Here is a 25595-nt window from a genome sequence, read left to right on the forward strand (position 1 = left end):
ATCAATGATTCTCTCTTATCATTGATGTTTCTATCTCTCTCTCCCTTTCCCTTCCTCTCTGAAATTAATAAAAATATATTTTAAAAAACAATATGCAGGTATAATTTAGTTTTATTTCTGAGAGAGGTAGTCTATTCTTTAAGTCTTCTGCCATTGCTTCGACAATTATTTTTCCTTGTTAGATTTAAAATCATTTTATCCAGTTTCTCCCCAAAAAGTGAGCTATTTTTTTCCCCTTCAGATGGCACAAGAATTACATATTTACTAGAGAAGAATCAACAAATTTATTCTCTCTACCAGGAGCAGACTCCCTACCAGGTGAGGTTTCTGCCCATGCATGATCAGTCTGCATAATTAGTTGACCAGGGAAAATACTACTGGTCCAGATAGGAGCTCAGATTCTGGGACAAGCTGAGGTGTAACAGGGTGAAATTAAGAAAGTGTGTGGAGGTGATGAAGAAAATAATCTTCCTAATGGTTTAGGGACTATCTACACCCTTATCTGTCCCCGGACACTGTGGACCCAAAGCCACCCATAGACTTCCTGGGGTTCCTGATCTGTCTCAGATTCCCGACTTCCTAACATCTATCTCATGCATTAGACAATAGTAGCTGTAATGTCAGCCCCATCTGCACTAATATTTCTCTTCAGTTCTCCCAAATCATCTGGGCTGCAGGCACTTGTTGGTGTTGAAAGAACAGTAACTCATATACCTCAGAGGCTGAGCTCAGATTGGTGTAGGAATTGATAAAATAGATTATATATTCAAAGTTACTGAGTTACTTAAATTCAACATATCCCTGCCTTTCAGGCCTCTGAAACTTGCATTGGAGTTGGAAATTAAAAATTTGAAAGCTCATAAATGATATTCCTTCAACTATAGTGTCCATCATGAGGATATAATACAATGTATAGCATGTACCTTGATTCATAGTACATACCACGTGTCAAGCCCTATTCCAGGTAATGGAGATAGAACATTAAATAAGAATTAAGTTCCTGATGGGATTTAGATTCTATTGGGGGTGAGACAGGGGAGACAGGATTTTTTAAATGAACCTTTAGATATGTAATATATGATAACCTGGAATGCTGTGAAGAAATGTGACCCAGCATAAGGGGCCAGAGGATGGGTAATGGGGATTATGTGGGGTTTATGGGAAGACCTCTTTGAGGGGATAACTGGAGGAAGCCCAGTAGTGAGACGTGTGGGGAAGACTGGCATCTGGAGGGACAGGAAGAAGTCTGGAGCTGAATGTGTAAGGTATCAGGCTGTGAGGTGGATCCTAAGGTCCTGTTGGCCTTGGTACCAGGTTCTGGCTGTGAATTCTGAGGGAGTATGAGGCCCCAGATGATCTGAGAATAAATCCTTTAAAAAGGATTCCTTTGGCTACTGGGTGGAGAACCTTAAAAAGTGGAATGGGTGCCGAAACCGGTTTGGCTCAGTGGATAGAGCGTCGGTCTGTGGACTGAAAGGTCCGATGTTCGATTCCGGTCAAGGGCATGTACATTGGTTACTGGCACATCCCTGGTAGGGGGTGTGCAGGAGGCAGCTGGTCAATGTTACTCTCTCTTCAATGTATCTAGCTCTCTATCCCTCTACCTTCCTTCTCTGTGAAAAATCAATAAAATATATATATTCTTAAAAAGTGGTATGGGTGACTTTTTTTTTTTTTCTTCAAAGAGTTTTTATACTTCTTGAGTGGGGAGGAGGGGAGGGAGAGATGGTGGAGAAGGATGGGGTGCCTCTCTGAGAAAGAAATTGAATAATGTGTGCTAAAGATTATCCAAACTGCAAGAAAACTTGTTTTACAAAATAAGGCTTTGGGGGCCTAAATAATAGCCATTTTCAAAGGATATATATCTGCTTCTCTGTGTTACTGATCGTTCTAGCTTTTTTTTTTTTTTTTTTTTTTTGTCAGTTTGATAAGTTGAAAGTTTTAACTGTCAATACCTGGAGGTGGGAGGGTGGCTGGGGGGCTGAAATTAAGGCAGATGTATCTAGCAAAGACCTAAGGTGTGTGTGTCCATTTGGGAGATGAACTCCAGCCTGGAAATGTTAGAGGCTGCTTACGGATCATTATTACACCCAGGTGATGCTGAATTCTAATGAACTCCTCTTAGCCATGTGTGGGAAGTGGAAGAGAGGGGGAGGGGAGGGGGGTTGTGGGGAAATGGGAAAGGGGAGGATATAAAAGAGTGAAAATAATTTATTTCTAATAATGAGCTTGTAGCACATGGGTGCAGGGAGTCTCTGTGTGATGTCCACAGAGTTTTAACGTAAATTGAATTTAATTACTCAAAGCGTTGCTGGCGCTTTCTTTAATCAGAATGGAAATAAGGACGAGCTGAGAGCTTAGGACACGTGGTACTTAAGGGAGAAAATGAAGGGTGTGCCTCATGCAGCAGTGAGTGAGCAGAGGGAAAGGCGGGCTTGCTGGCTTAGGCTCTCGCCTCCCTACTTCTGCATCTCGATACTGTGCCCCTCTGACAGGCCTTCTCACCTACCTTGGAAAGCTCTTTGGCTGAGATGGATGACAGCAGTATTAACAGAGAACTGAAGCAGAAATTAAACTTCTCCTGTTGTGAGAAAGAGAATGAGGATGAAGAGCAGAAGGAAGCACAGGAGGGCTGTGAGGCCCAGGCCCTCACCCCAGAGCAGTCTGAACTCAAGGATTCAGAGGCCATGTCTACACCACCCAGAATACCCCTGTCTACACCACCCAGAATACCCCTGTCTACACCACCCAGAACACCCCTGAAGGATGAATCCAAACTCCGCACATTTCAGGGAAAAGGCCGAGTGACTCCAGAGCCTGTTTTGGGGACCCTGGTGTCAGAACCGCCCAAGTTGCCTACAACACCAGCCCAGCCAGATGACAGAAGCAAGCTCCTGTACTGTGAGAGTCCTGTCACTCCTAAAGTGAGTAAGTTTTGGGGAGAGGGACCCAGGTTCTTTCAGTTCAGCTATTAGGGAAAAGAGGACCGGTCCATTATGTGTTTAGGATGGATTATCCCCAATTTACTGGTAAAAATAAACAAGAGCTTCAAATTATCAGAAAACAGAATTAAATGTCTTGCCAGCTGTCTTCCCAAAGCCACTGCTGCCAGCAATTATGTGGCGGAGGCCACAAATAAATGTTAGGTGTGGGGGAAAGTTCCTAGTTAAATAACATCGGCACTGGGAGGAATATAGAGATCTATGAGAAAATCAAGGTCAATGGCAGAGACAGGACTAGAAACCTGATTGTTTTTGTCTCAGTCTATTCTTTCCATTATACCAACTATTTTTTTAATGATTATTTACTCACATTTCCTAATATAAGAATGTTCACATTCTCTATTTGAACATATTCGTATCTCCTTGTGGCTGCTCTGCCCAGAGGGAAGTCTTCTCCCCTCCCTGGCCCTGTAGTGTTCAGGCTCTTCCATTATTATGTGAGCAAAGAGGGAACCTGTGACACTTCTGGAGAAGCCGAGGATGCCGATAAGCAAAGGTCCTGAGTAGTTGGCATATTCCTCTAGTCTTGTTGAAACTGGTCTCCTGCTACATTTTTTATTGTTATTCAAGCCAGGGCTGGGACAGGGCTACCTCTAACAGCCTGGTGCTGTGGTGTGTGAGCCTCAGGAATGGTATCAGCTCTACTTTCTGCTGGCTCAGCTTGAGGTACTTAAGTTCATCATCATAACATCTGTGCTTCTGATTGTAGCACAGTCACTGCCGGCAGGTCTCTTTAGTGCCTGCTGAGTGTGGGCACTGTTTCTACAGGAAATAACTAATCTTCTTGTCTGAATTGTAGACAAACTACTTTGGTGTCCATCAGTGGGTTTTTCAATGGTCCCAATACCCACCAATCAATCATCCACTGATTGTTTTTTGGTGTTTTGTTTTGTTTTGTTTTTTGAAAACCTACTGTGGTCAAGGTGCATAAGGCAGTCTCTGAGAAATAGATGTGCATATAGACACTATGTAACAGGTGCTTCAAGAGTGGTCAGAGTTCACTGGGTGAATTGCTTCTCAGTGGTGATCAGGAAAGGAATAAAGGTGAAGGAAGCATATGAAGATCAATGAATTTGGTATGGTTTAAACATATAGAAAGTAAAGAGTGGCCTGAGATGCCGAAACCGGTTTGGCTCGGTGGATGGAGCTTCGGCCTTCAGACTGAAAGGTCCCAGGTTCGATTCGGTCAAGGGCATGTACCTTGGTTGCAGGCACATCCCCAGTAGGGGGTGTGCAGGAGGCAGCAGATCAATGTTTCTCTCTCATCGATGTTTCTGGCTCTCTATCCCTCTCCCTTCTTCTCTGTAAAAAATCAATATATATATATATTTTTAAAAAGAGTGATCAGAGTTCACTGAGTGGATTGCTTCTCAGTGGTGATCAGGTAAGAAATAAAGGTGAAGGAAACATATGAAGATCAATGAAGTTGGTATGGTTTTAACATATAGAGAGTAGAGAGTGGCCTGAGAGAATATAGTGCTGAGAAAAAGTACACAGGTGAGAAAACATGACATGGTGTGTATATGTCATTCATTTACCCCCAATAAAAGTGAACTGAATACCTTGATATGCTAGCTGACCCTCTGCTGTCACACCCATTTACTGCTTTCAAAGAGTGCTCACAAAATAAAGATACATACAATATCAAAACAATAATTAAAGTTCAGATGGGGTATGTTAGAGAAGTGGTACCACATGATGAGAAAAAATTAGAAGTTAAGTCTCAAGATATCAGAAAAGCCTTTACCAAGAGACCAGTGTTTGAGAGAAGTCTTAAAGAATGCGTTGGAGGTCACCAGGCAAAGAAGGAGGTCAATAAGCACTTGAGGCCAAAGCATCTACCAAATTGTCAAGGGGAAAGACCATGGAAAACTACGTGTTACTCAGTAGTGACAGAGTTTGTACATGTGAGAGTGCAGGCAGTGATGCCAAAGTTGTTAGGCAGGAGCTAGATCAAGACTTTATGCTAAGTGTGGAGAAGGCTATTAAATGGTTTTGAGCAGAGGCACCTTTGAAAAATCATGACCTTCAGGTGGAGGATGGAATGGAGCAGGAGAGATCCTGGAGGCAGGGCAATATTCACAGTGGAATTGTTGAGAAAGGAGGAGGACTTGAGTTACAACAGCAGTAAATTGAGGGATGTTTAGGAATTGGTAATTGACTTGATGGAGGAGGTGATGGAAGAAGAGAGAGCTGGAGTGCAGCCACGCTTCTTGCTTGAGTACATGGTAACTTGAATCAAGACAGGTGACACTAAAGGATGTACAGGTTTGGAAAAAGCATAGATGTCATGCAAATAATTGCATAAATGGGTCTGGAGTACAGGGAGACAATCTGAGTTGGAAATCAATATCTGGGCACCATCAGCATTTAGGGGGCTGTGGAAGCCTTGGTTGGATAAGTTCATGTCTCCTGAGTAAGGAGAGTAGTGGTTTGAGTTAGGGGTCTTGAATAATGCCAAGATTTGAGAGACAGGCAGAGGAGAGTTTGGAAGGGAAACTGGAAATTCAACTAGAAAAGTACATACTTTATAGTTTGTCTCAGGGTCAGAGGAGGGAAGCTACGGCAATATTAATTGGAGATGTTATACCGAAGTCAAGTATGATGCATAGGGAAGGAATGTTGGTTTAGTTTAGCCTTGACAAAGGATAGGGCCAGAAATCACCCAGAATGTCTTCAGCTCACTGTAGGGACTTCCTAGCAGGATGTAGAGAGATAGAAGAGCTTTCTTACAAGGTAATAAGGCCCTTGTCACTGAATGACCACTTGATAGAGACATAGAAGGGATTCGAGCATCAGGGCACTGATTATAGTGACTGGGCCTTTAAATTTTTTCCCAGTCCCAAGACATTGTGATGTTGTGCCTTAGTGGGCGGTTGCCCTCCTTCTCACACCATCTTCGGAAGTCACCCATACTTCCTTTCTTTCTCTAAATCATCTATAATGGAGCTGTTCAACTTATGGAATTAGCTCCACTTTCTGGATCATATTTATACTCTCAACCTGGTCATCTTTTCAGAAACTTTCAATATGCTTTATTTTCATGAAATTCCTTTCATCAATCACTTATGTTCTTATAGGTATCAAAAGAATTACTCATAATTCTGTCATTCTGGCAATACAATTTTTATTAATAGAACTAATATCCTTTCCTCTATTTTAAGTGGAACTTGCAGAATCTACCAGCCTTCACCTTTCCAAACTAGGAATTCTGACATTATCTGCCCTGAAGTGAACATTTTTCCTTCCTTTTATTTGAGAAATGTCCAGGCCCTTTTTGCTGTCCTGGGGGTTGGCAGCCAGAGCTTTGCAGCATTCTAGGTGTGGATGGCCCACTGTTTCATAGAAGATAGATGTGCTTTACTCTCCATAGATGTGCTTTACTCTCCATAGATGTGCTTTACTCAGCATCACAAAAAACTTTCTCAGATAATGATTCACTATCATTCTAGGTCCATTTCCTGAATCACATTGACAACAGAAATATTATACAGTTGTACTTCTTTTGAACCAATACTCAGCCCTATAATAAACTTACAGGAAGACTGTGATTTTGTCATTGGTGGCTTTCTCTGACAATAGCCCCAGGGTGGTTCATCCTTTGAATTCTAAGATATATAAAACCCTTGTTTAAAAAATCAATTCTGGCAATGACATCTTTTTCTTCATTAAAAAAACAATAAATGTTAGTGTCCTGGCCAGTGTGGCTCAGTTGGTTGGAGCATCATCCTGTGCACTGAAAGGTGGAAGGTTCGATTCCCGGTGAGGTCACATACCCAGGTTGTGGGTTCAATCACTGGTTGGGGTACATATAAAAGGCAAGGGATTGATATTTCTCTCTCACATCAATATTCTCTCTCTTTCTAAAATCAATTAAAAATGTTATTACATGTGCTTTCTTCATTTCTGCTTGTATCAATCATTTAGTGAATATGTATAAGTTCAATATTCATTTTTTGTAGCCTCACATTCTTTAAATTACATTTGCATGTAGTGAATCATGTTATAACTACCTTCTGCTTCTACATTGAAAAGTCATGAGTAGAGACTATGAGACAGTAGAATTCTTTAAGAAAGAGCTCATAGTATAATGCTTATACTATAAGATTTGTCATGGCCCCTGTGTCTACCATGTACTCCTGAAGGCCTATGCCACAGGTATTCCTCTGGCCCTTGCTAGTTAGGTCATAATAGCATTCTGCTGTCTCATCAGAATTCTCTGTCTTTGACCTCTACCCTCTGCCTTTTGGTTTAGTTCTGGGTACGTTTTGAGCCTGTGTTCTCTTACTGTAACCTACTTGGAGTGGTAAGTCCTGCACATTTTCTTCTCATTGACTATTAGTTAAAGCCTTATAGCCCAAGGGTTCAGAGCAGTGGTCAGCAAACTCATTAGTCAACAGAGCCAAATATCAACAGTACAATGATTGAAATTTCTTTTGAGGGCCAAATTTTTTAAACTTAAACTTCTAACACCACTTATTCAAAATAGACTTGCGCAGGCTGTGGTATTTTGTGAAAGAGCCACACTCAAGGGGCCAAAGAGCTGCATGCGGCTCTCGAGCCGCAGTTTGCCGACCACTGGCTTAGAGCATTACTTCTCCATTTTTTAACCCCACTTCATGGAACTCCTCTCATTTGGTGCCTACATTTTAAGAGGAATTGGAAATATTTTCTTCGATGTTGAATCTTTGAAATATTCCCCTTATAAAGTCATTATTTCTGAAACATCAATGAACAGCTACTTAATGGAGCATTTAAGAGCTAGAATTCATCTCTGCACCTCTTACAGCACCCAGCTCAGAATCAGCTACTTAGTAAGCAGCAAACAACATATTTCAATAAATGATGAGGAGTTAAAAGTAACCACTCTGAGACATAAGGACCAGGTCTTCTAAAATTATTTTCATTTGTCTAAGCTTAAATGTCATCCTTAAAAAGTTGGAGGTGGGACTCAATTTGGTGGTTTTCCAAGCTGGTTATCAGAAGTGCCTAGGGGAAAGAGGGGGAGTGTAATGACAGTAGATTCCTGCGTGGGTCCCATGAATCAAAATATCTAGTGATAGACTGGGAATCTGTATTTTTCACCAGAGGACCAATTATGAAGCAACTAGTTTGCTCTGAACCAGATAATGTTCAAGACCTCTTTCAGCAATAATAGTATTTGGTTCAAATATTAACTAGCTAACTGATAGGGAACTTTTTTTTTTTTTTAACTAACATCATTCTAATTTGCCTTATGTCATCCTCAGGGCCAGCCAAGCCAGTCCATGATTTCTTCAACAGGGAAGCCGCCCTCCCGAGGCTCTAAGCATTTTAGGCTCACACCTGTCTCCGTAACAGATGAAAGGACCTCATTAGCTCTGGTTAATATTAATCCCTTCACTCCAGAGTCTTATAGAAAAGAGTTCCTTCATTCCAGTGGCAAGAGGAAAACCCGAGGATATCCGTGAGTATACTGTGGCCAATGATTTCTGAGAACCGATCTTACTTAACTGTGGTCAAGAGGAAGAGAGAATGTTGAAGTGAGATTAGGAGCAAGAACTCTGTTAAAATGAAACCAGCATTGGTTACATACCCCCTCGTTTCTAAATGTCAATGTTGGTTTCCCCTCGCATGGGTTGTCACAGAGATTCTAGCCTCTTTCCATCTGGAGTGTGCTGTGAGGTGCCTTCTATAAAAGGACAGCAGACCTCTGACTTCCATTAGGAAGTTAAATGGGCTATGGAATTGCCTTCAAGGGGTCTCCTGTGGTCAGCAGAAGGTTAGCAGCTGGGGAAAGTACAGTTCACACTTCAAAGACTCTGTTACTGTTTCTAGTCCAGCTTGTCTGACTGGTGATGAGAGCTGTGGGGCAAGGATTTGAACTTCTAAGCAGGTGTTGGAAGACTGGCTGGAGAGGAGAGGAGAGTGCTGCTTTCAGTAGTGGTAAAAGGCAAACTGCACCACTGCATGAGACACAGGGACATTTCTTTACCGTGTCCCCATAAGGCTCCTTATTTATAAAAAGAAACCACCTCTAATATGAGCCAGTCTTTGTGCTCTGAGAATGTACTTGGCAAAATAAGGGCACAGCTAACAGTCTGAAGTTTGCAGAGCATTTAAAGTGTTACCTTGAGTTGTTTCTTTGGGGATCAGTGACTATGTATTAACCAGCATTAGGCCTAGAATAGGTTTTCTCAACAATGTCTTCCTGGATCTTAAGTAAACAGGACTTCAGCACAAGTAAACCACCCACTTTTGTTACCAAGAATTCTGTTGATTTTAGCTGTTTAGGATTATTTATAAGTCATCAGAATTTGTGGTTTCACTTGCACTGAAGCCAGCCAGACCAGACAGTTCATCTGAATTCCTGGCAGTGAAATTGGGGATATTTTAGTAATGTTGCTTAGTGCTGAGAGGGCATTTTTCTTACTTAATTGTATTTAATAAAGTTTCAAATGTCATATATAATTTAGGTCACACATGTCAAGTATCAATTTATTTCCACGAGTGTGATGCCCTCCATTTGTCATTAATACCCTGTACTTCTCCAGAAGAAAAATCTATAACTTGGCTGAAAGCAGTGTAGAAACTAAAATCTTGCTTGAAGATTCAGGATGCAACTGCTCATGCCAAAGAGATTTTTTCAGAGACTTCAGCTAACCTATTAGTATTTTTATTAGCTTGGCATTACACTTATAGATGAGGAGGATTGGGATTTTTACAACTATTTTGTATTTTTGTTTATAATTTCTATTTAATCTTTGTTTATTGTTTCTGATATTCTTTGTTATTTAAGGATTCCAAATTCTGTGTAGTTAAAAAAATGTCTCTTTAAAACAATTTTTTTTTTTTTTTTTTTTTAAAGAACAGTCATCGATAATATCTTAGCCAGGGTCAGGGCTCCTTCTGCTATACGTCTGGTCTACCCAAGAAACTCATAGGTATACAGCCAGGTTCTGAGGGAGAAGAAAGGGGAATGTGTAGGTTAGGGGTGTCGAACTCAATCAGAGAAGGGGCCAAAATCTAAAATCCAGCCTAAATCGCGGGCCGAATGGTTTACTGAACAGTCATAAACTGTCATTGTGATGGAAATGCAGCGGAGTGCAGTGATGACAGCGCGGTGCGGGCCACATTGCAAGGCCTGTCGGGATGGATTTGGCCCACGGGCCTTGTATTTGACACATGTGGTGTAGGTGGTAGTGAAGAGCAGACAGTTTCACTTGTGTTCTGTGTGCATTCCTGCCTCCAGTGCTCAGCAGATGCTGTTCTATTTGCCTAAAACTCTGCTCCTTTCCTTTATGTGGTTCCGACTCATTCTTGGAAGCCTAGCTTACATATCTTCTCTTTTGGGAAATACTTTTATGCTTGAAATAATTAATTGGGTGCTGTCATATCCCTTGATATCTTGTTCTTATCCTCACCTGGGTTTTTATATTGAAATGTCTGTTTTTTCCCTGTCCCCAAATATAAATTGAAGAGGGAAAGGAATTGTCTTATTTAGTCTCATAGCCCCAGAAACCAGCATGGTACTAGGATCAATGAGTGCTAATCCTTATTATATGTTGACATCATTTTTTTTTTTTTTTAAGTGAGGAAGTTGATCCAGGGGAAGGCAAAGCAGAACAAGGGCTGCCTGCCAAGGTGAGCACAGTTCTGTGGCCCAGCTGTACTAACAGTCATTTCATTCTCTTGCCTCTGTTTCCTCCCTTTCTTTTCTGTCCTCTCTGCCTTCCTCTCTACCTCCTTCCTTCCTTTCTTCATTCCACCCCTAGCCCCAGCACTTCATAGCAAATTGCTTTATAGATGAATTTATTTGGCCTCTCATCAGGGTCTATATTATTAGTTAGTTGTTACTTTATTTTTCTTATAGAGGAGGGGGGGGAGAGGGAAACATTTATTAGTTCTTCACTTATTTATGCATTCTTTTATGTGCCTCGACTGGGGATTAAACCTGCAATCTTAGCATATTGGGATGATGCTCTAACTCAGTGGTTGGCAAACTCATTAATCAACAGAGCCAAATATCAACAGTACAACAACTGAATTTCTATCGAGAGCCAAATTTTTTAAACTTCTAATGCCACTTCTTCAAAATAGACTTGCCCAGGTCATGGTATTTTGTGGAAGAGCCACACTCAAGGGGCCAAAGAGCCCCATGTGGTTCATGAGCCACAGTTTGCTGATGACGGCTCTAACCAACTGAGCTACCTGGTCAGGGCTAGCTAGTTATTAACTTTACTAGACATTGTCTTATTTATGCTGAATCATTGTTGCTGAATCATTAGAGTGGGTGAGCTACTGGTAGACAGCCTTGAGGCCTCTGATTAGAAGTTTGAAATCCTCGTGGAAAACAATGAGGTGTTTCCTATTCTACAGAATCATTTTGCAAAAACAATTCTTACTATTAGAGGACATGGATCGAGGGCTGGTTGCTACAGCAAATCTAGACATGGAGGAAACAGAGCTTGAGACTGGATAAGAGAAATGTAAAGTGTAGATCTTACTGATGAACACTGACTGACACTGGATGTTAAAAATGAAGAGCAAGAAAGAGTCAAGATTTTTAAAACTTTAGATTTAAAAGTTCATGCTTATGGAGACAATTGGAAAATGTTGGGTTTGTGGAGATAAGTCAGCTTGGATTGAGGTTCATATAATGTATGGAAATCAGAGCCATCATTGTCTGAGAAGTTACTATGTGCTTGGCATTGTACTGTTACACACCACACACACACACACACACACACACACACACACACACACACTTTCTTGAATAGTATTTTAAAGAACCCTGAGGAGTGGTTATTATGAACCTGCTGAGGTTCGTACTGACATAAAAAATATTTAAAAATTAAATGATTTGCCTGGGTTTCTTTACTAGCTGGGCAATCGGTGATGTTGCTACTTGGCCAGTAAGGGGAGTGGTTGTTATATCTGAGCACATAATCTATAATAATAAGTGTAATATGCTAATTAGACTAGGCAGCTCCAACAAAGTTAGGGCTTCGAGGGCCAAGCTCCTTGCATGAATTTCATGCATTGGGTCTCTAGTCTGAAATAATAAATTGGAGAATTTTGTTTTTCAGACTAAGATTTTTGGTGAAGCAAATTGAACACAAGTATGTTTATTCAACTTGAGATAATTAGCAGCCAGAGTGTGAGACCTGTAGATTACTGTCACAGGGAGGTTGTTTGTTTTGTGTTTTTTCTCTAACATGTCCTGTCCTACCCAGCTCCCAGTCACTGCTTCAGCTGAGGATGGTAGGGTAGCTCTGGCTGTGAGTAGAAGTGTCTCCTCTAGGAACATACAGATAAAGAAGATTATGGCCATCCCTGACCAGTTTGTCTCAGTGGATAGAGCGTTGGCCTGCAGACTGAAGGGTCCCTGGTTCGATTCCAGTTAAGGGCATGTACCTTGGTTGTAGGCACATCCCCATCAGGGGGTGTGCAGGAGGCAGCTGATCAATGTGTCTCTCTCATCGATGTTTCTAACTCTCTCTCCCTTCCCTTCCTCTCTGTAAAAAATCAATAACATATATATGTATTATTATTATATATAGGAATATAATATGCCTCAACTTTATTGCTCACATGTTAGGAAGGATTATTTTAACTTTTTCATTAAAATATTTCAGAGATCTGTTCTACGAGAAACCAACATGACTTCCCGCTATGCAAAAGAATTCATGGAGTTAGAAATGATTGGGGTTGGGGAATTTGGTACAGTCTACAAGTGCATTAAGAGGCTGGATGGATGTGTTTATGCAATAAAATGCTCCACGAACTCTGTTGCAGAAGCATTAAATGAGTGAGTACTTTTGAAATGTACTAGAAACACAAACTTGGATTTGGAAAGCTTTTTCTTGTCAAAATATTTTAAATAATAGAACTGATATCATTAAAAAAATTTTTTTGCTACTTTTAAAAAATCACCCCACCCCCTCCATTGTATATTATCTCAGATTTATAACCTTTCTGAGTTTTCCATATTAGACGTCAGTTATTTCTTAAAATATACCATGATCATTTCGAGTCATTGTGTGTGTGTGTGTGTGTGTGTGTGTGTGTGTGGTTTTTGTGGCTTTTACTACTGGTTTTACTGATTTTTAATAATTAATAAACTTATGGAATGATTATATGATTTCCCTTTAGTTTCATCAGAAATATTGCCAAGTAGATAACTCCATGGTTTATCTCTACTTTGTATTAATAATGAATTTAATAGTCAAGTTTCAGGGACTAAAAGGAAGGAAAAATTAACAGAATTAAATTTCATTTCCAGAAGTAATTGTTCTTCAAGGATAACGAACATTTTCAGATTCAGCCAATGGTTGTTTTTTTTTTTTTATTTAAACTATGCCGAATACTTTTTAAAACTTATGCCGAATCTGAAATTATTGAATTTAGAATCCTTCATTTTCATTTTTGTTTTTTAAAAATATGTTTTATTGATTTCAGAGAAGGGAGAGGGAAAGAGAGATAGAAACCTCAATGATGAAAGAGGATCATTGATTGGCTGCCTCCTGCATGCCCCCTACTGAGGATCAAGCCCACAACCTGGCCATGTGCCTTGACCAGGAATCAAACCATGACCTGGTTCATAGGTCAACACTAAATCACCAGGCCACAGCAGCCAGGCTAGAATTCATCATTTTTATACTGAAACTTACTAAATACTGTAGTTTGCTTTTTTTGTGTTGGATTTCATGTTTGTATAAACATCTTTCCAAGAGTGTCCCCTGACTGCATATTGGCAAGTTTAATATTGACTCTGACTGTCTAGCCTTCATAGAGAAGATAGAAGACTCATGACAATATTCACAATCAAGTCTATGGTGGCCTTCTTGTGAAGCCCATCAAGATATTTTAATATAATACAGTAAAATAAAGACCCAAAGCTGTTGAGGTAGTACCACCTAAGCCTTCTCTTTACTTGTGCCATGTTTAATTAAAAAAACAACAACAAAAAACAAACATGGACTTAAGTGTCAAGATGACCAAGGTTCTAGTCCGTGGTCTACTATTACTTGCTTGAGTTTGGGCCATTCACTGACCTTTCTAAAGCTTTTATCCTTGCCACTGTATCTCACTGCATCATTATGAAAATTAGGGATAAAATAATAAGCAAGTAGTGAGCATTCAATAAGTGTTCTGCCATTGGTAATGAGTCATATCTTGTCTTTTAAATTAAACATATGCATGCATATTATCTTGATTTTTCTCAATGCTTTTCTGTCTCTTAGGAATTCAATTTTGCATGAAGTTTATGCTCATGCAGTACTTGGTCATCATCCCCATGTGGTACGTTATTACTCTTCATGGGTAGAAGATGACCACATGATCATTCAGAATGAATACTGCAATGGTAAGTATGTGGACTAATGTCTACGGAGAGGGAGATAATTTTTTTTTTAATTGATTTGAGAGAAAGAGAGAGAGAGAGAAACATTGATTTGTTGTTCCACTTAATTTTGCATTCATTGGTTGATTCTTGTATGTGCCCTGACTGGGGATCAAACCTGCAACCTTGGAGTATGGGGACAATGCTCCATGGTCAGCAAACTGTAGCTCGCGAAGCCACATGCAGCCCTTTGGCTTCTTGAGTGTGGCTCTTCCACAAAATACCATGGCCTGGGCAAGTCTATTTTGAAGAAGTGGCATTAGAGGAACTTTAAGTTTAAAAAATTTGGCTCTCAAAAGAAATTTCTATTGTTGTACTGTTATTTGGCTCTGTTGACTAATGAGGTTGCTGACCACTGCTCTAACCAACTGACCTACCTGGCCAGGATGGGAGATGAACTGTTAAGTCTTCAAAAAAACAAAACAAAACAAAACAAAAAAACCTTTACCTCTTCCTTGTAGTTTATTCTGGGTGTAGCAGTCATACCTAAAATGTCTGCCCTGCAATTTTGCTTAGAAGCAGAGAGCTGGAGGAAATGAGTTGAGTTGAAAAGGAATTTTAGGTTTATGCTATTACATATTTCTTTTGAAGCTGATACATAGAAGCTCTCACTCTCTTCACACTTTACTTAACACCAGAGAGAGAACTTTACCCTAGTGATTTGAATGGTAAATCGCCCTTTTACCATTTGCTAGGTATTCTAAAAGATGCATAGTCCCTACAATTTTAGGGAGGGGAGAAGATGGGTGTTGGTAAATGTATACAGCCAACTCCTGAGTCTGGGGATTGTTCCTGCTTCTTGCTGCTTCTTAACCTTATCGAGCCTCAGTGTTCTCACTAGAGTAAGGGCATGGGGGGGGGGGGGGCAGGGGTTGAAACACAGTGTCTCCAGATCTATTCTCCAGGGTCCTTCAGAACTGTACGTACACAGTAACCAGTAAAACTGTTGTTCTGGGTGATTTAAGTTACAGAGTGGTCTTCTGGTTTAACATACTTCTAATCCTTGATAAAACAGTTGACATGACAGCAGTTATGTGTTGTTATGCTTGGAAATATTTTTCATCAGAAGGTTCAGCAGTAAAGTAGAAAAAGTACTACCACATTGAATAGAAATTTGCCACCATTTGAGGAGTAGCAAATATTTGGCATTTCCTTGTTTCCTTACAGCTTGATTGGTTTGTAGCCTTAGCTGTGAACTTTGAGGGGGTTTTCCTCCAACAGGCTCACCACAAATCCCTTTTTCTATGTTTCTTGGGGATAAAAAAGTGTACCCCATCTTTATCCTTAGGATTGAAAGGTAGAAACTTTTTAGTCATCTTCTTTTCCTAATTTTCTTTCATGACCTGAGATTCCTTATTCCTTTACTCCCTCTCTTTATAAGAATACTGATTTTTATTCCTATGACTTCTAGCTACTAACAAAGTTAATATCAAATAAAAATTACTCAATAAAGCAAAACAATACAGATTTCAGGCAATATAAAGATTTCAAATTTTCAAAAAGTGAAAAGAAATGGAGTGATTGTTCCCATTACAAATCACCTTTTCATTCTTTCCAACACTTAATACCTCCTACAGGACTGACAATTATTAAGCTCCATGGTAAGAAACAATGTGGAGTGAGATAAGTATTTATCTTCAAGGATCTTTATCCCACTTGGCTCTGTGACAGTGAATACACAAGAAACAATTAGCCAAAACCGGTTTGGCTCAATGGATAGAGCATCGGCCTATGGACTGAAAGGTCCCTGGTTCGATTCCGGGACTCTCTATCCCTCTCTCTTCCTTTCTGTAAAAAATCAATAAAATATATTTTAAAGAAAGAAAGAAAGAAAGAAAGAATTAGGTGCAGAGCCAGATATATAACTATGAATAAAAAGGGTCCAGAGAAGAGGAAAGTGAGCAAGAGGCAGCGAGGAGTGGTACGAGGGGTCAGGGCTTTGAAGTCTGCAGACCTGGGGGTTGACACACCCAGCTCCGCTGCACACTAGTTGTAAGATCGCTAGGATATCACTTAATCTCACTGACTAGAGAGACTGCAGTAATGACTTAAGGGAGTAGTTTGAGAATTAGCAAACATCTATGTCAAATGCTGGCACAGTGACAATGCTCCACACATAGGGAGCAGTCAGTATTATTAGAGTAACCTGAGAAAATTTACAGGAGGTAAGACTTGACGGAGACCATGCAGAAGGATTAGGAGAGTTTAGGGAAGGGAAGAATCCAGTTAGGAAAACAGCCACAAGCACAGAGCAGATGGTATTGGCAATGGGTCTAGCCTAGCAGACAGTAAGGAGACAATGGGACTGAGGGGACCCCTACAGAAGGAAAGATTAACAAAGTAAAGTGTAGGAAGTCTAGAAAGCCCTGAAAGCCAGATGGACTAGATTTGATGGATTATGGGGAATCACTGTCCATCCATCATGGCGGTCCTCTAACTTCACTAAGTACCTACCAATTAAAATGTAACTATGATTTATCAAATGTAATTCACACACTTTGAACCTTTCAAATGTGAACTAATCATAGAAAATAACGCATGCCCTTCTACCTTGTCTTGTTTGTAATTATGGATACTTCATGTTGAGTCTTTGCCCTGCGGCTCTAAATAAAAGTTAAGTTCAAAGTATCTGTAAGGTAGCAGAGTATCCAGTGGCTCATTCCTCCTCCTTCCATTCTCTCCCCCCCCCCCCCCCAGCATTCCCTACCTTCATCTTTTCCCGCTCCTGCCCTGTCTGCCCACAACCACCCTTACCCTGTGCCCCCAGCATGTCAGGTCAGGTTTGAACATACAGCGATGGCTTTAACTCAGACAATAAATTAGATATGATTTAGACAACTTAGATTATAACTCCTAGAGACTAGCAGTCATCTGATTTCCCCTATTGTCCATTTGGAGCCCTGAACCAATTAAATGTTCCCTCCTCCTCCCCTAACCTTGCCAAGATCCCTACAAGTTACCTCTGGGTCAGCCCCAGCAACCTGAAGGTTTTCAGTAGCAGGTTGATTCTGCAAATACCAGGATTCTATCAGGTTCAGGGCTGGATGGTGAATCTCTCCCGACAGGCAGTATTTTTTTTGTGATCCTTGGTCATTCTTTCCTAGGTGGGAGCTTACAGGATGCTATATCTGAAAATACAAAGTCTGGCAATCACTTTGAAGAGCCAAAACTCAAAGACATCCTTCTGCAGATTTCTCTTGGGCTCAAGTACATCCACAACGCGGGCATGGTGCACCTGGACATCAAACCGAGTCAGTACGCTTCCCTCTGTCCCTCCAACTGTATTTAGTTCTTTTCCCCCTCTTGTCAGAATCTGTGTCTGTCTATCACTGTTAAAGATGCTGTTAGCTGGCAAAGTCCTTTTATTTCATTTGTTTCTCCTAAACAAATTCAATTAAACAGCTTTCACCATTTCCTCCCTGGGCACATGGGACACAGAGAGAAAAGACTTTCTCAGATAGTGAAGCCAAAATATGAAAATAATTATTTAACTTACCACATAGATAAATGAGAACATATTGGCTACATCCTGACTGTGTTTACTGGTGCTAAACCCTTCCTAGTTCCGATAAAGTGAGCAGAAATGGATGCTTTGGGTCCTCATCAATATGAAACTCAAGGAACTGTCATTACTCGATTTTTGACATCAGTTTCACTTATCAATCACTGAGCTGTTCATAAGTAGTGTTAGAAATTCCAAGGAAGAAGAGGCCCTTTGTGCTGTTGTTACAGGTGCACAGAAGAGGAAGGTGGCTGCAGTGTCTTCGAGATGAGAAAACATAGGAATCATTATCTATGTCAATTCTGTATTTTTGCAGGTAACATCTTCATTTGTCATCAGGCACAAAGTGACTCTTCTATAGTCCAAGATGACATTGAAAATGATGCTGATTGGTTTCTCTCTACCAATGTGATATACAAAATTGGTGAGTCTGCCTTATACTTTGACCTGTGTTCTATTATCCTATAAAATGTATACTGATGACTCCATTTACTCCCATTGTAAGAAAGACATGCTTATAAGGAACTCTTTTTTGTTTTTTGTTTTTTAGGAGACTTGGGTCTTGCAACATCAATAAGCAAACCCAGAGTGGAAGAGGGAGATATTCACTTCCTGGCTAAAGAGATTTTGCAAGAGGTATAGATTAGGGAAACAGACTATTTTATTACAATAATTCACTGAACCTTTTGACTCTCAAATGAAAGAAATGGAAAGTATATATTTATAATTTAAATTGATATTATCCCTTTTTTTATTCAGAATGGAGAGCAAAAATAGGAGAATTTTTCTCTAAAAAAGCATGAGAAAGATGCTCATTTATGGATTAATCAATATTTGTAGTGTTCTTTGTAAAGGTCCCTTACTGTTTCTAGTATTTCTTAGAATTCCCAAACTCCTGGACTGCCTAGTAGGAAGAAAGAATTGATTGGTCCAGCCCATCTTTATCTTACTACTCTCTTGTTGGTAGCATACCAACTCTGGTCATTGAAATGACCTTTCCTTATTGCCTACCTTCTAGGATGTCTGTGGAGTCAGGCCTGGCACAGTGATGTTAATTGGGTGGATTTGTGCTCTATCCTCTATATTCCTAGAGGTAAAGCACTAACCATGGAGGATGTGACCTTGCCCAATGTGTCTGTTTAAGTTCACATGCATTCGAACGAACCTTTCTGACCAGTGTATTTCAGTCTAGACTTTCTTCGCTTGGCAAACAAACTGGCCTTCCTGTCTTCTGTTTTGAAGGATTATCAGCATCTCCCTAAAGCAGACATTTTTGCCCTGGGATTAACAATGGCATTGGCTGCAGGAGCAAAGTCATTACCCGGCAATGGTGATGAGTGGCATTATATCCGCGAGGGTAACCTTCCAGATATTCCTCAGGAGCTCTCAGAAGAATTTTACAATCTGATCAAGGTAATATCTCTTATGAAATGAAGAGACAATAGAAATACTGATTTTTTTTTTTTAAAGTGTAATGGCAAGTGGATGAGGAAAAGGAAACGAGGATGTTGGCAGTGCCAATGACAGAAGGAAAAGGGAATCCAGGACTAGGAAGCCCAGCAAAAACAGAGCTGATTGAAAGCGTCTCAAGGACATTTAGAAAATATCATAAATACCTTTTATGTTATGGTTTAAATATGCTATTGCATTTTTATCATTTGCCTTTTCTGAACAACCCTGTGAAGTGCATAGTTGAGGAGACCCAGGTTCACTTGTATTCCACGTTTGGTAATTGATTAACTCCAAAATCAAACCTGTTCTTTTTGCTCCTAGTATTTCAGGGTTTTAATTAACCATTATCAATAGTAACAATGTTTTTATTAAAACACACACACCACCTGAGTTTTGAGTGTATAGAAGAAAGTATAAGCTAACTTATTAATTATTGACAATAATACCAGTCATTTGAACTGTTGGACAAAAGGGGATGTCAATTCAGGAATCTCTGTCACTTGTACTCAATGATATCTGTAGGAACTAGAAAAGGAAGATAGTACATTGAAACAGAGAGGTACAAAAAATCTACACTATTGAGAAGCTTAGACTTATACTAAGAAAACAAAAGATATATGTAAGACTTACTTTAGGGCTTAAGGAACATGATTTGTTAGGATCCCTAAAAGCCTTAGAAATATCTGCTCTTGGGGATTACATCTGGGCTCCACAGTTCACCTGAAAACTTCAAATTTAGTTACAAACTTGTCCTTCCTCACTTCTGCTTTCGTGAAAGGAGACAAACCCTTCCTCAGAGTGGTTTTTATTCACAGTGTAATCACCTATTTTTATGTGTAAACTGCCCTTCACTTCAGTAGATAAGTATTGAATACCTCAATGCTGGTAGTACATATATGTTAATTCATTTAGTTCTCACAATAGCTGAAAGGTGAACATTGCTGTCCCACATATCAAGAAAGGGAAGCTAAATTTCAACAAAGAGACTTGCCCAGGCCCTAGCCTGTTTGGCTCAGTGGACCGAATGTCAGCCTTTGGACTGAAGTGTCCTAGGTTCAATTCCATTCGAGGGCACATGCCCAGGTTGCAGTCTTGATCCCCAGTAGGGGGCATGCAGGAAGCAGCCAATCAATGATTTTTTTTCCTCATCATTGATGTTTCTATCTCTTTCTCCCTCTCATTTCCTCTCTGAAATCAATAATATTTTACATATATATATATATATATATATATATATATATATACACACACACACACACACACACACATATAAAATATTTTTTTTAAAGAGACTTGCTCAGAACTACATAGTAAACAGGAGCTGGTTTTGAACATTGCTCCCCAGATAGAGGTGAAGTGTTTTCTTCATTATATGACACTGCTAATTGCTGCAGATAATTAGGCATTTTCTACCATATTGAAATCATTTTAGGTTACAGACACCCCCCACCTGAAGATAAGTGCTGTAGGAATATTGTTATGGTGTGGTATCCTTAATTAACTTAAGTGAAAAGGGAGCATATTGTAGTAAAAAGTAAACTGAAGTAAGAGTTGAGTAACCTGGATTAGTCTGGGTCTTGTCAATGAGATAGACAAGTCACTTTATTTCAGAACCTCATTTTCTTCCTCTTTAAAATTAAGGCATTAGAGTAATCATCCAACTGGCTCTAAACTATGATACTTAAAGTCAGAGGTATGGATGACTGACCTACCAGATAGGGTGGGGGTAAGTTTTCATCTATTTCTTCCCTCCACACAAAGGGTAGGTAGAGTTTCACAAAACCCACAGCAGAAGCTGGTTTGGTGTGGGTTTGGGTGGGCTGATTTCCCAAACAGTGAAGCTTCTATTTCCTCACATTATCAGAGCATGATCCACCCTGATCCCAGGTGGAGACCCTCGGCAGCAGTTCTGGCCAGAAGTCGGGTTCTCCGTCCCACCTTGGGGAAAACAGAAGAGCTCCAGAAGCAACTCAACTTGGAAAGGATGAAGACAGCCACACTGGAAAGGTAGATTTTTGGATGCTGGAGTTAAGTTCTTTATGTACTGCTATGTGATATGACTGGTATATCTGCTTTGTGGCTTCACAATTGGAACTTGTGTCTGCAAGTGGAACCCAACATTATAATACATATGTTTCTGCCCACAAAGAGACTAGCAATATGCAGCCCTTTGTAGCACAGGCTCTGTGATTGAGACACAAAATTCAATAAATGCAAAGGAAGCAGAGTGAAGAATGCAAGGAAATACAACCGGTAAAGAAAACTTAGTGGGATTCTGAGTGACAACAGGTGTTCAAGAAACTGGTGATCTCCCAATGCCAGGTAATCCTAGTTAAGGTAGAAAGAGACTGATTTTAGAATCCCATTAAATTTGAGGGGCAGACAGATAATTCTCTCTTGGTACTTATTCAGAGGAAGAGTTATTTTTCCAAGCTAAAGGAAGTAGACTGATGACTTATTCATGTAAGCTTATATTCATGTGTGCATTAATTTATAAATCTATTCCTTCATTAAACAAATGGGAATTAATCAGATGGGACAGGGAATTAATCACATGGGACAGGCTGGTATAAAGGTCAGGCAGTGATGTTTGAGCAGAGTTCTGAAGGCATTTTAAAGTGATTTTTACATACACTGTACATTATTAAAAAATAAAAGAAGATGGGTCCATGTGTAAAATAAGCTTAGAAGTCCAACTTCTTTTGGCTACACAACCCATTGAAGAATAATTACCTTGAAAAAGCTGCAACATGATGTATTGGCAATGAGTTGTGGAGACTTTAATCAGGCAATACTTCCTAATAAGCAACTTACTTTTTGCTCTAGTTTTGTTTTTAGATAGGAAAATGGAATCCTATATATATATATGTGTGTGTGTGTGTGTGTGTGTGTGTATATTATATATAGTCACAGGAATATAAGTTTTTCTTCGGGTGTAGTGTGTACATTCTGCAAAACCAGCTATGAAGGCACAAGTGACTGTCATCAGCCACTACCAGCAATGGACATCCATTAGAGATGGGGCAGATGCCTGCTTGAAACTGTCTAGACCAGGGGTTGGCAAACTTTTCCATAAAGAGCCAGATAGTAAATATTTTACACTTGTGGGCCATGTGATCTTTGCTGCCATAACTCAACATAATGTAAAAGCAGCCACAGGCAACACATAAGTGAATGGGTGTGGTTAAGTTTTCCAATAAGACTTCATTTATAAAAACAGGTGGCTGGCCAGATTTGACCCATGGCCATGGTCTCCACTACAGGATAATCTATAGTTACCTCCTTATTTTGAAGACCACTTATACCCCAATCAATAGGATTTAGGAAACTGAACTTGCCACTGTGGGCTGGCCATTTTTTTAAGACAATCACAGGCGCAAATTTTCCATGTATAGATAGCTTAGGCTTGTTTCTACAAATACTGAAATAAAAAGAAATCTCTAACTATATGGTAATTTTTATCATGAACATCTCTAATTTAGGTTGGAGTAACATGTGGTTTTCCTCTTTCCTTGCTAGGGAACTGAGAGAAGCTCAGAAGGCCCAGGAGCCAAGGGAAGGCCACAGTGACTCTGAGGTCTCGGGGACGTTTACAAGATCAGGAAGCACCAAAAGGCTAGTGGGAGGAAAGAGTGAAAAGTCTGCAAGCTTCACCAGTGGGGATTCTTCCCCATAAGAACTCATTTCACATCAACCCACAATATATATTGACCATGCCAAACTACCTCTTCTAAAAAGAAAGATTAACCCACTTCAATACCCAAAGATGTCAAAAGCTACTCCTAATTTAGCCTAGATACTAAAGCTATTGAGGCCTTCTATTAGCAAGAATCTTCTTTACCATAATCTCCTCTATTGTTATATTCCTAACACCAACTATCCATAGTTCATTTCTCACATTCATTGGACACAATGAGGAAGCATGAGCTTCTGAACAGATGGAGAGAAGGAATCAGCCCTCAGTATCACCTATGGACCAAGACCTTCCTCTATGAAGGATCCCAGTGACTCTTCCTGCACATTGAAAAAAATACAATTTTGTTTGGTTGTAACAACTTACAAGAAAGTGAACCTGGGTTTCAACAAATGTTCCCTGAGTTAGCTGATGGTATTTGTAAAAGAATTTCAGCCACTTTAGTTTTCCTACTGTGTTCTCTGAATGGAGTCCATCACCACCTTTGATATTGTATTTATTTGATATAAATTATTTCACCATTATTTGAGGTGGATAGAAATAAGGCTATACATAACTTGAAATTTCTGAGCTGGCTATTAATTTATGGGATAAAAACACTGGTTAGGGGTCTGAGGGAAATTTGATATGATTGTTCTTTTTCAGTCTCTTTGCCCTGACCATGTTGTAACTGCTATGACTGGTTTTGATTTTCTGGGTCTCACCAATTTCTCCTTGATTTGATCAGAATTTGGCTTTGTTTCCTGTGATTTTTATCATATTTTACCCAAATACTTTTTCCTATATATATATATTTTTTTAAAGAAATAGAATATTTGTAAATAAACGTTTTTATCTTGTCCAAAGCCAAATATGAGAAAGCATTCTTCTTTGTAATAATGTAACTAACAAACAGTGAGAAATTTATGTTGGAAATGACTTCAGGAGTAGATAGGTGAAACAATTTGGAAGGTTTGTACTAACAGTTCTACTTCGAGGCTTAACTTCACAGGCCCAAAAACTTATAATGGCCAGGCTATGACATAAAATAATATTGGTTATAAAGGCATTTGCTAATTATGTCATATTAATAAACTTAGCCTGTAAATAGTTTGGTTTTTTTTTCTGCCTTATTTTCTTTTGCCTGATTTTAAAGTTATTTTTTAACTAAATAAACCATCAGACCATTTTTTCTTCTGTCTTGGAATAGCAATTCTTTCCACGCAATTAAATGGGTATAGTGCTCCATATGGCTCATTGCCATTTTTTAAAACCAGTCTTTGTTTAAGGTTTTAAAATCAAGTTAATTTATCTCTTGCTTCTCCCAATCCAGCCATGCCCTTTGCAGTACAGTGCAAGGTCAACCACAATTTGTGAATTATAAACAGGCACATTAAGAGTGTGCAATGTATAGACCAGAACTTTTTGGTTATACTTGTTTTCTCAGTCATCGACACCTATTACTGTGAGGGTCTTCTCCAGTCCTATGGTGACACCTGAATGTACCTGGTGTCAGACTCTTGGTTTCTCTCTTTTACCGGGCTCCACATGAAGTCACCAGGTAGCTGCACAGGCACAGCTGAGTATGGAAGGGACTGGGTCTGTTTTCAATTTGCATTGTGCTCTCTGCTTTTTAAAATTCATTCACTCATTTTAAATAACCTTGTCAGTGCTTCTCACACCAAATTATTTGTGAACACAAAGAAAGAGGGAGAGATTAGTGGCATAATGAAGAAAGACCTTTTAAGGCCAAATGATTGGATATGGTTGGATAGATGTAGGTAATCAGGGAGAAGTTTTAACTTAATTCCAAAGTTCAGGTCTGGGAGAATCCTGGTACCATTAACAAAGAGATGAAAGGGGGCACACTGTCTTTGAAGGGAAGGGTGCATTTAATTTTTCATTTGACTGAACCGCTGAAATGGAAGGATTTTTAAATAGGACATCATTGAAGGACACTGACAGTAGTAACTTAGTAAAATGTAGAATGATTAATACCTGTGCAAGGACTGAAGGCAGTATAATAAAATGGAGTAAACAATGCTAAGGCAGTCACTTAAAACAGTCAGGAGACAATTAAGGAAGTGAGGCCCACCTTGTGCCACAGTTCTCAGAGCAGCTATTAAGTTGTTAAATCTGTTGCTAAACTCAGCTCAAGGCCCAGCCATAAACATCCTTTATAAACCTTGTCTTCCTTTGTTCTCTCCAGAGTGCAGTTGGGTTGCTACCTAAATCTACCTTGTTTGGATTTGAATCCTTTAGGCCCCAAATAAACCTTTGTTTTACAGCCTCAAATCTTTATTAACAATGGCATTTCAAAAACTAAATTGTGAAGGTGGAAGTAAAACTTGAGTTAAACATCTAGAAAAATACTGTGAATGAAAAGAGGTTGTGGCCGAAACCGGTTTAGCTCAATGGATAGAGCGTCAGCTTGAAGGGACCCGGGTTCGATTCTGGTCAGGGGCATGTACTTTGATTGTGGGCATATCACCAGTAGGGGGTGTGCAAGAGGCAGCTGATCGATGACTCTCTCTCATTGATGTTTCTAACTCTCTCCCTTCCTCTCTGTACAAAATCAATAAA

At 39.7% G+C, this 25595-nt stretch overlaps 1 protein-coding gene across 1 annotated transcript; it reads left to right on the forward strand.

Annotated features, from left to right (window-relative positions):
- Positions 1-2460: 2460 nt before the first annotated feature.
- WEE2 (WEE2 oocyte meiosis inhibiting kinase) lies at positions 2461-24461 on the forward strand. Its single transcript, XM_036428852.2, has 11 exons — positions 2461-2924; positions 8252-8448; positions 10574-10625; positions 12620-12792; positions 14228-14349; positions 17490-17636; positions 18204-18311; positions 18438-18523; positions 19130-19300; positions 21204-21346; positions 22859-24461. Exons 1-11 carry the CDS (start codon positions 2532-2534, stop codon positions 23013-23015), a joined length of 1749 nt encoding a protein of 582 aa, XP_036284745.2. The 5' UTR covers positions 2461-2531; the 3' UTR covers positions 23016-24461.
- Positions 24462-25595: the final 1134 nt, after the last annotated feature.

Source organism: Pipistrellus kuhlii, unplaced genomic scaffold, assembly GCF_014108245.1.
Source record: "Pipistrellus kuhlii isolate mPipKuh1 unplaced genomic scaffold, mPipKuh1.p scaffold_m20_p_10, whole genome shotgun sequence".
Taxonomy (NCBI): Eukaryota; Metazoa; Chordata; class Mammalia; order Chiroptera; family Vespertilionidae; genus Pipistrellus; species Pipistrellus kuhlii.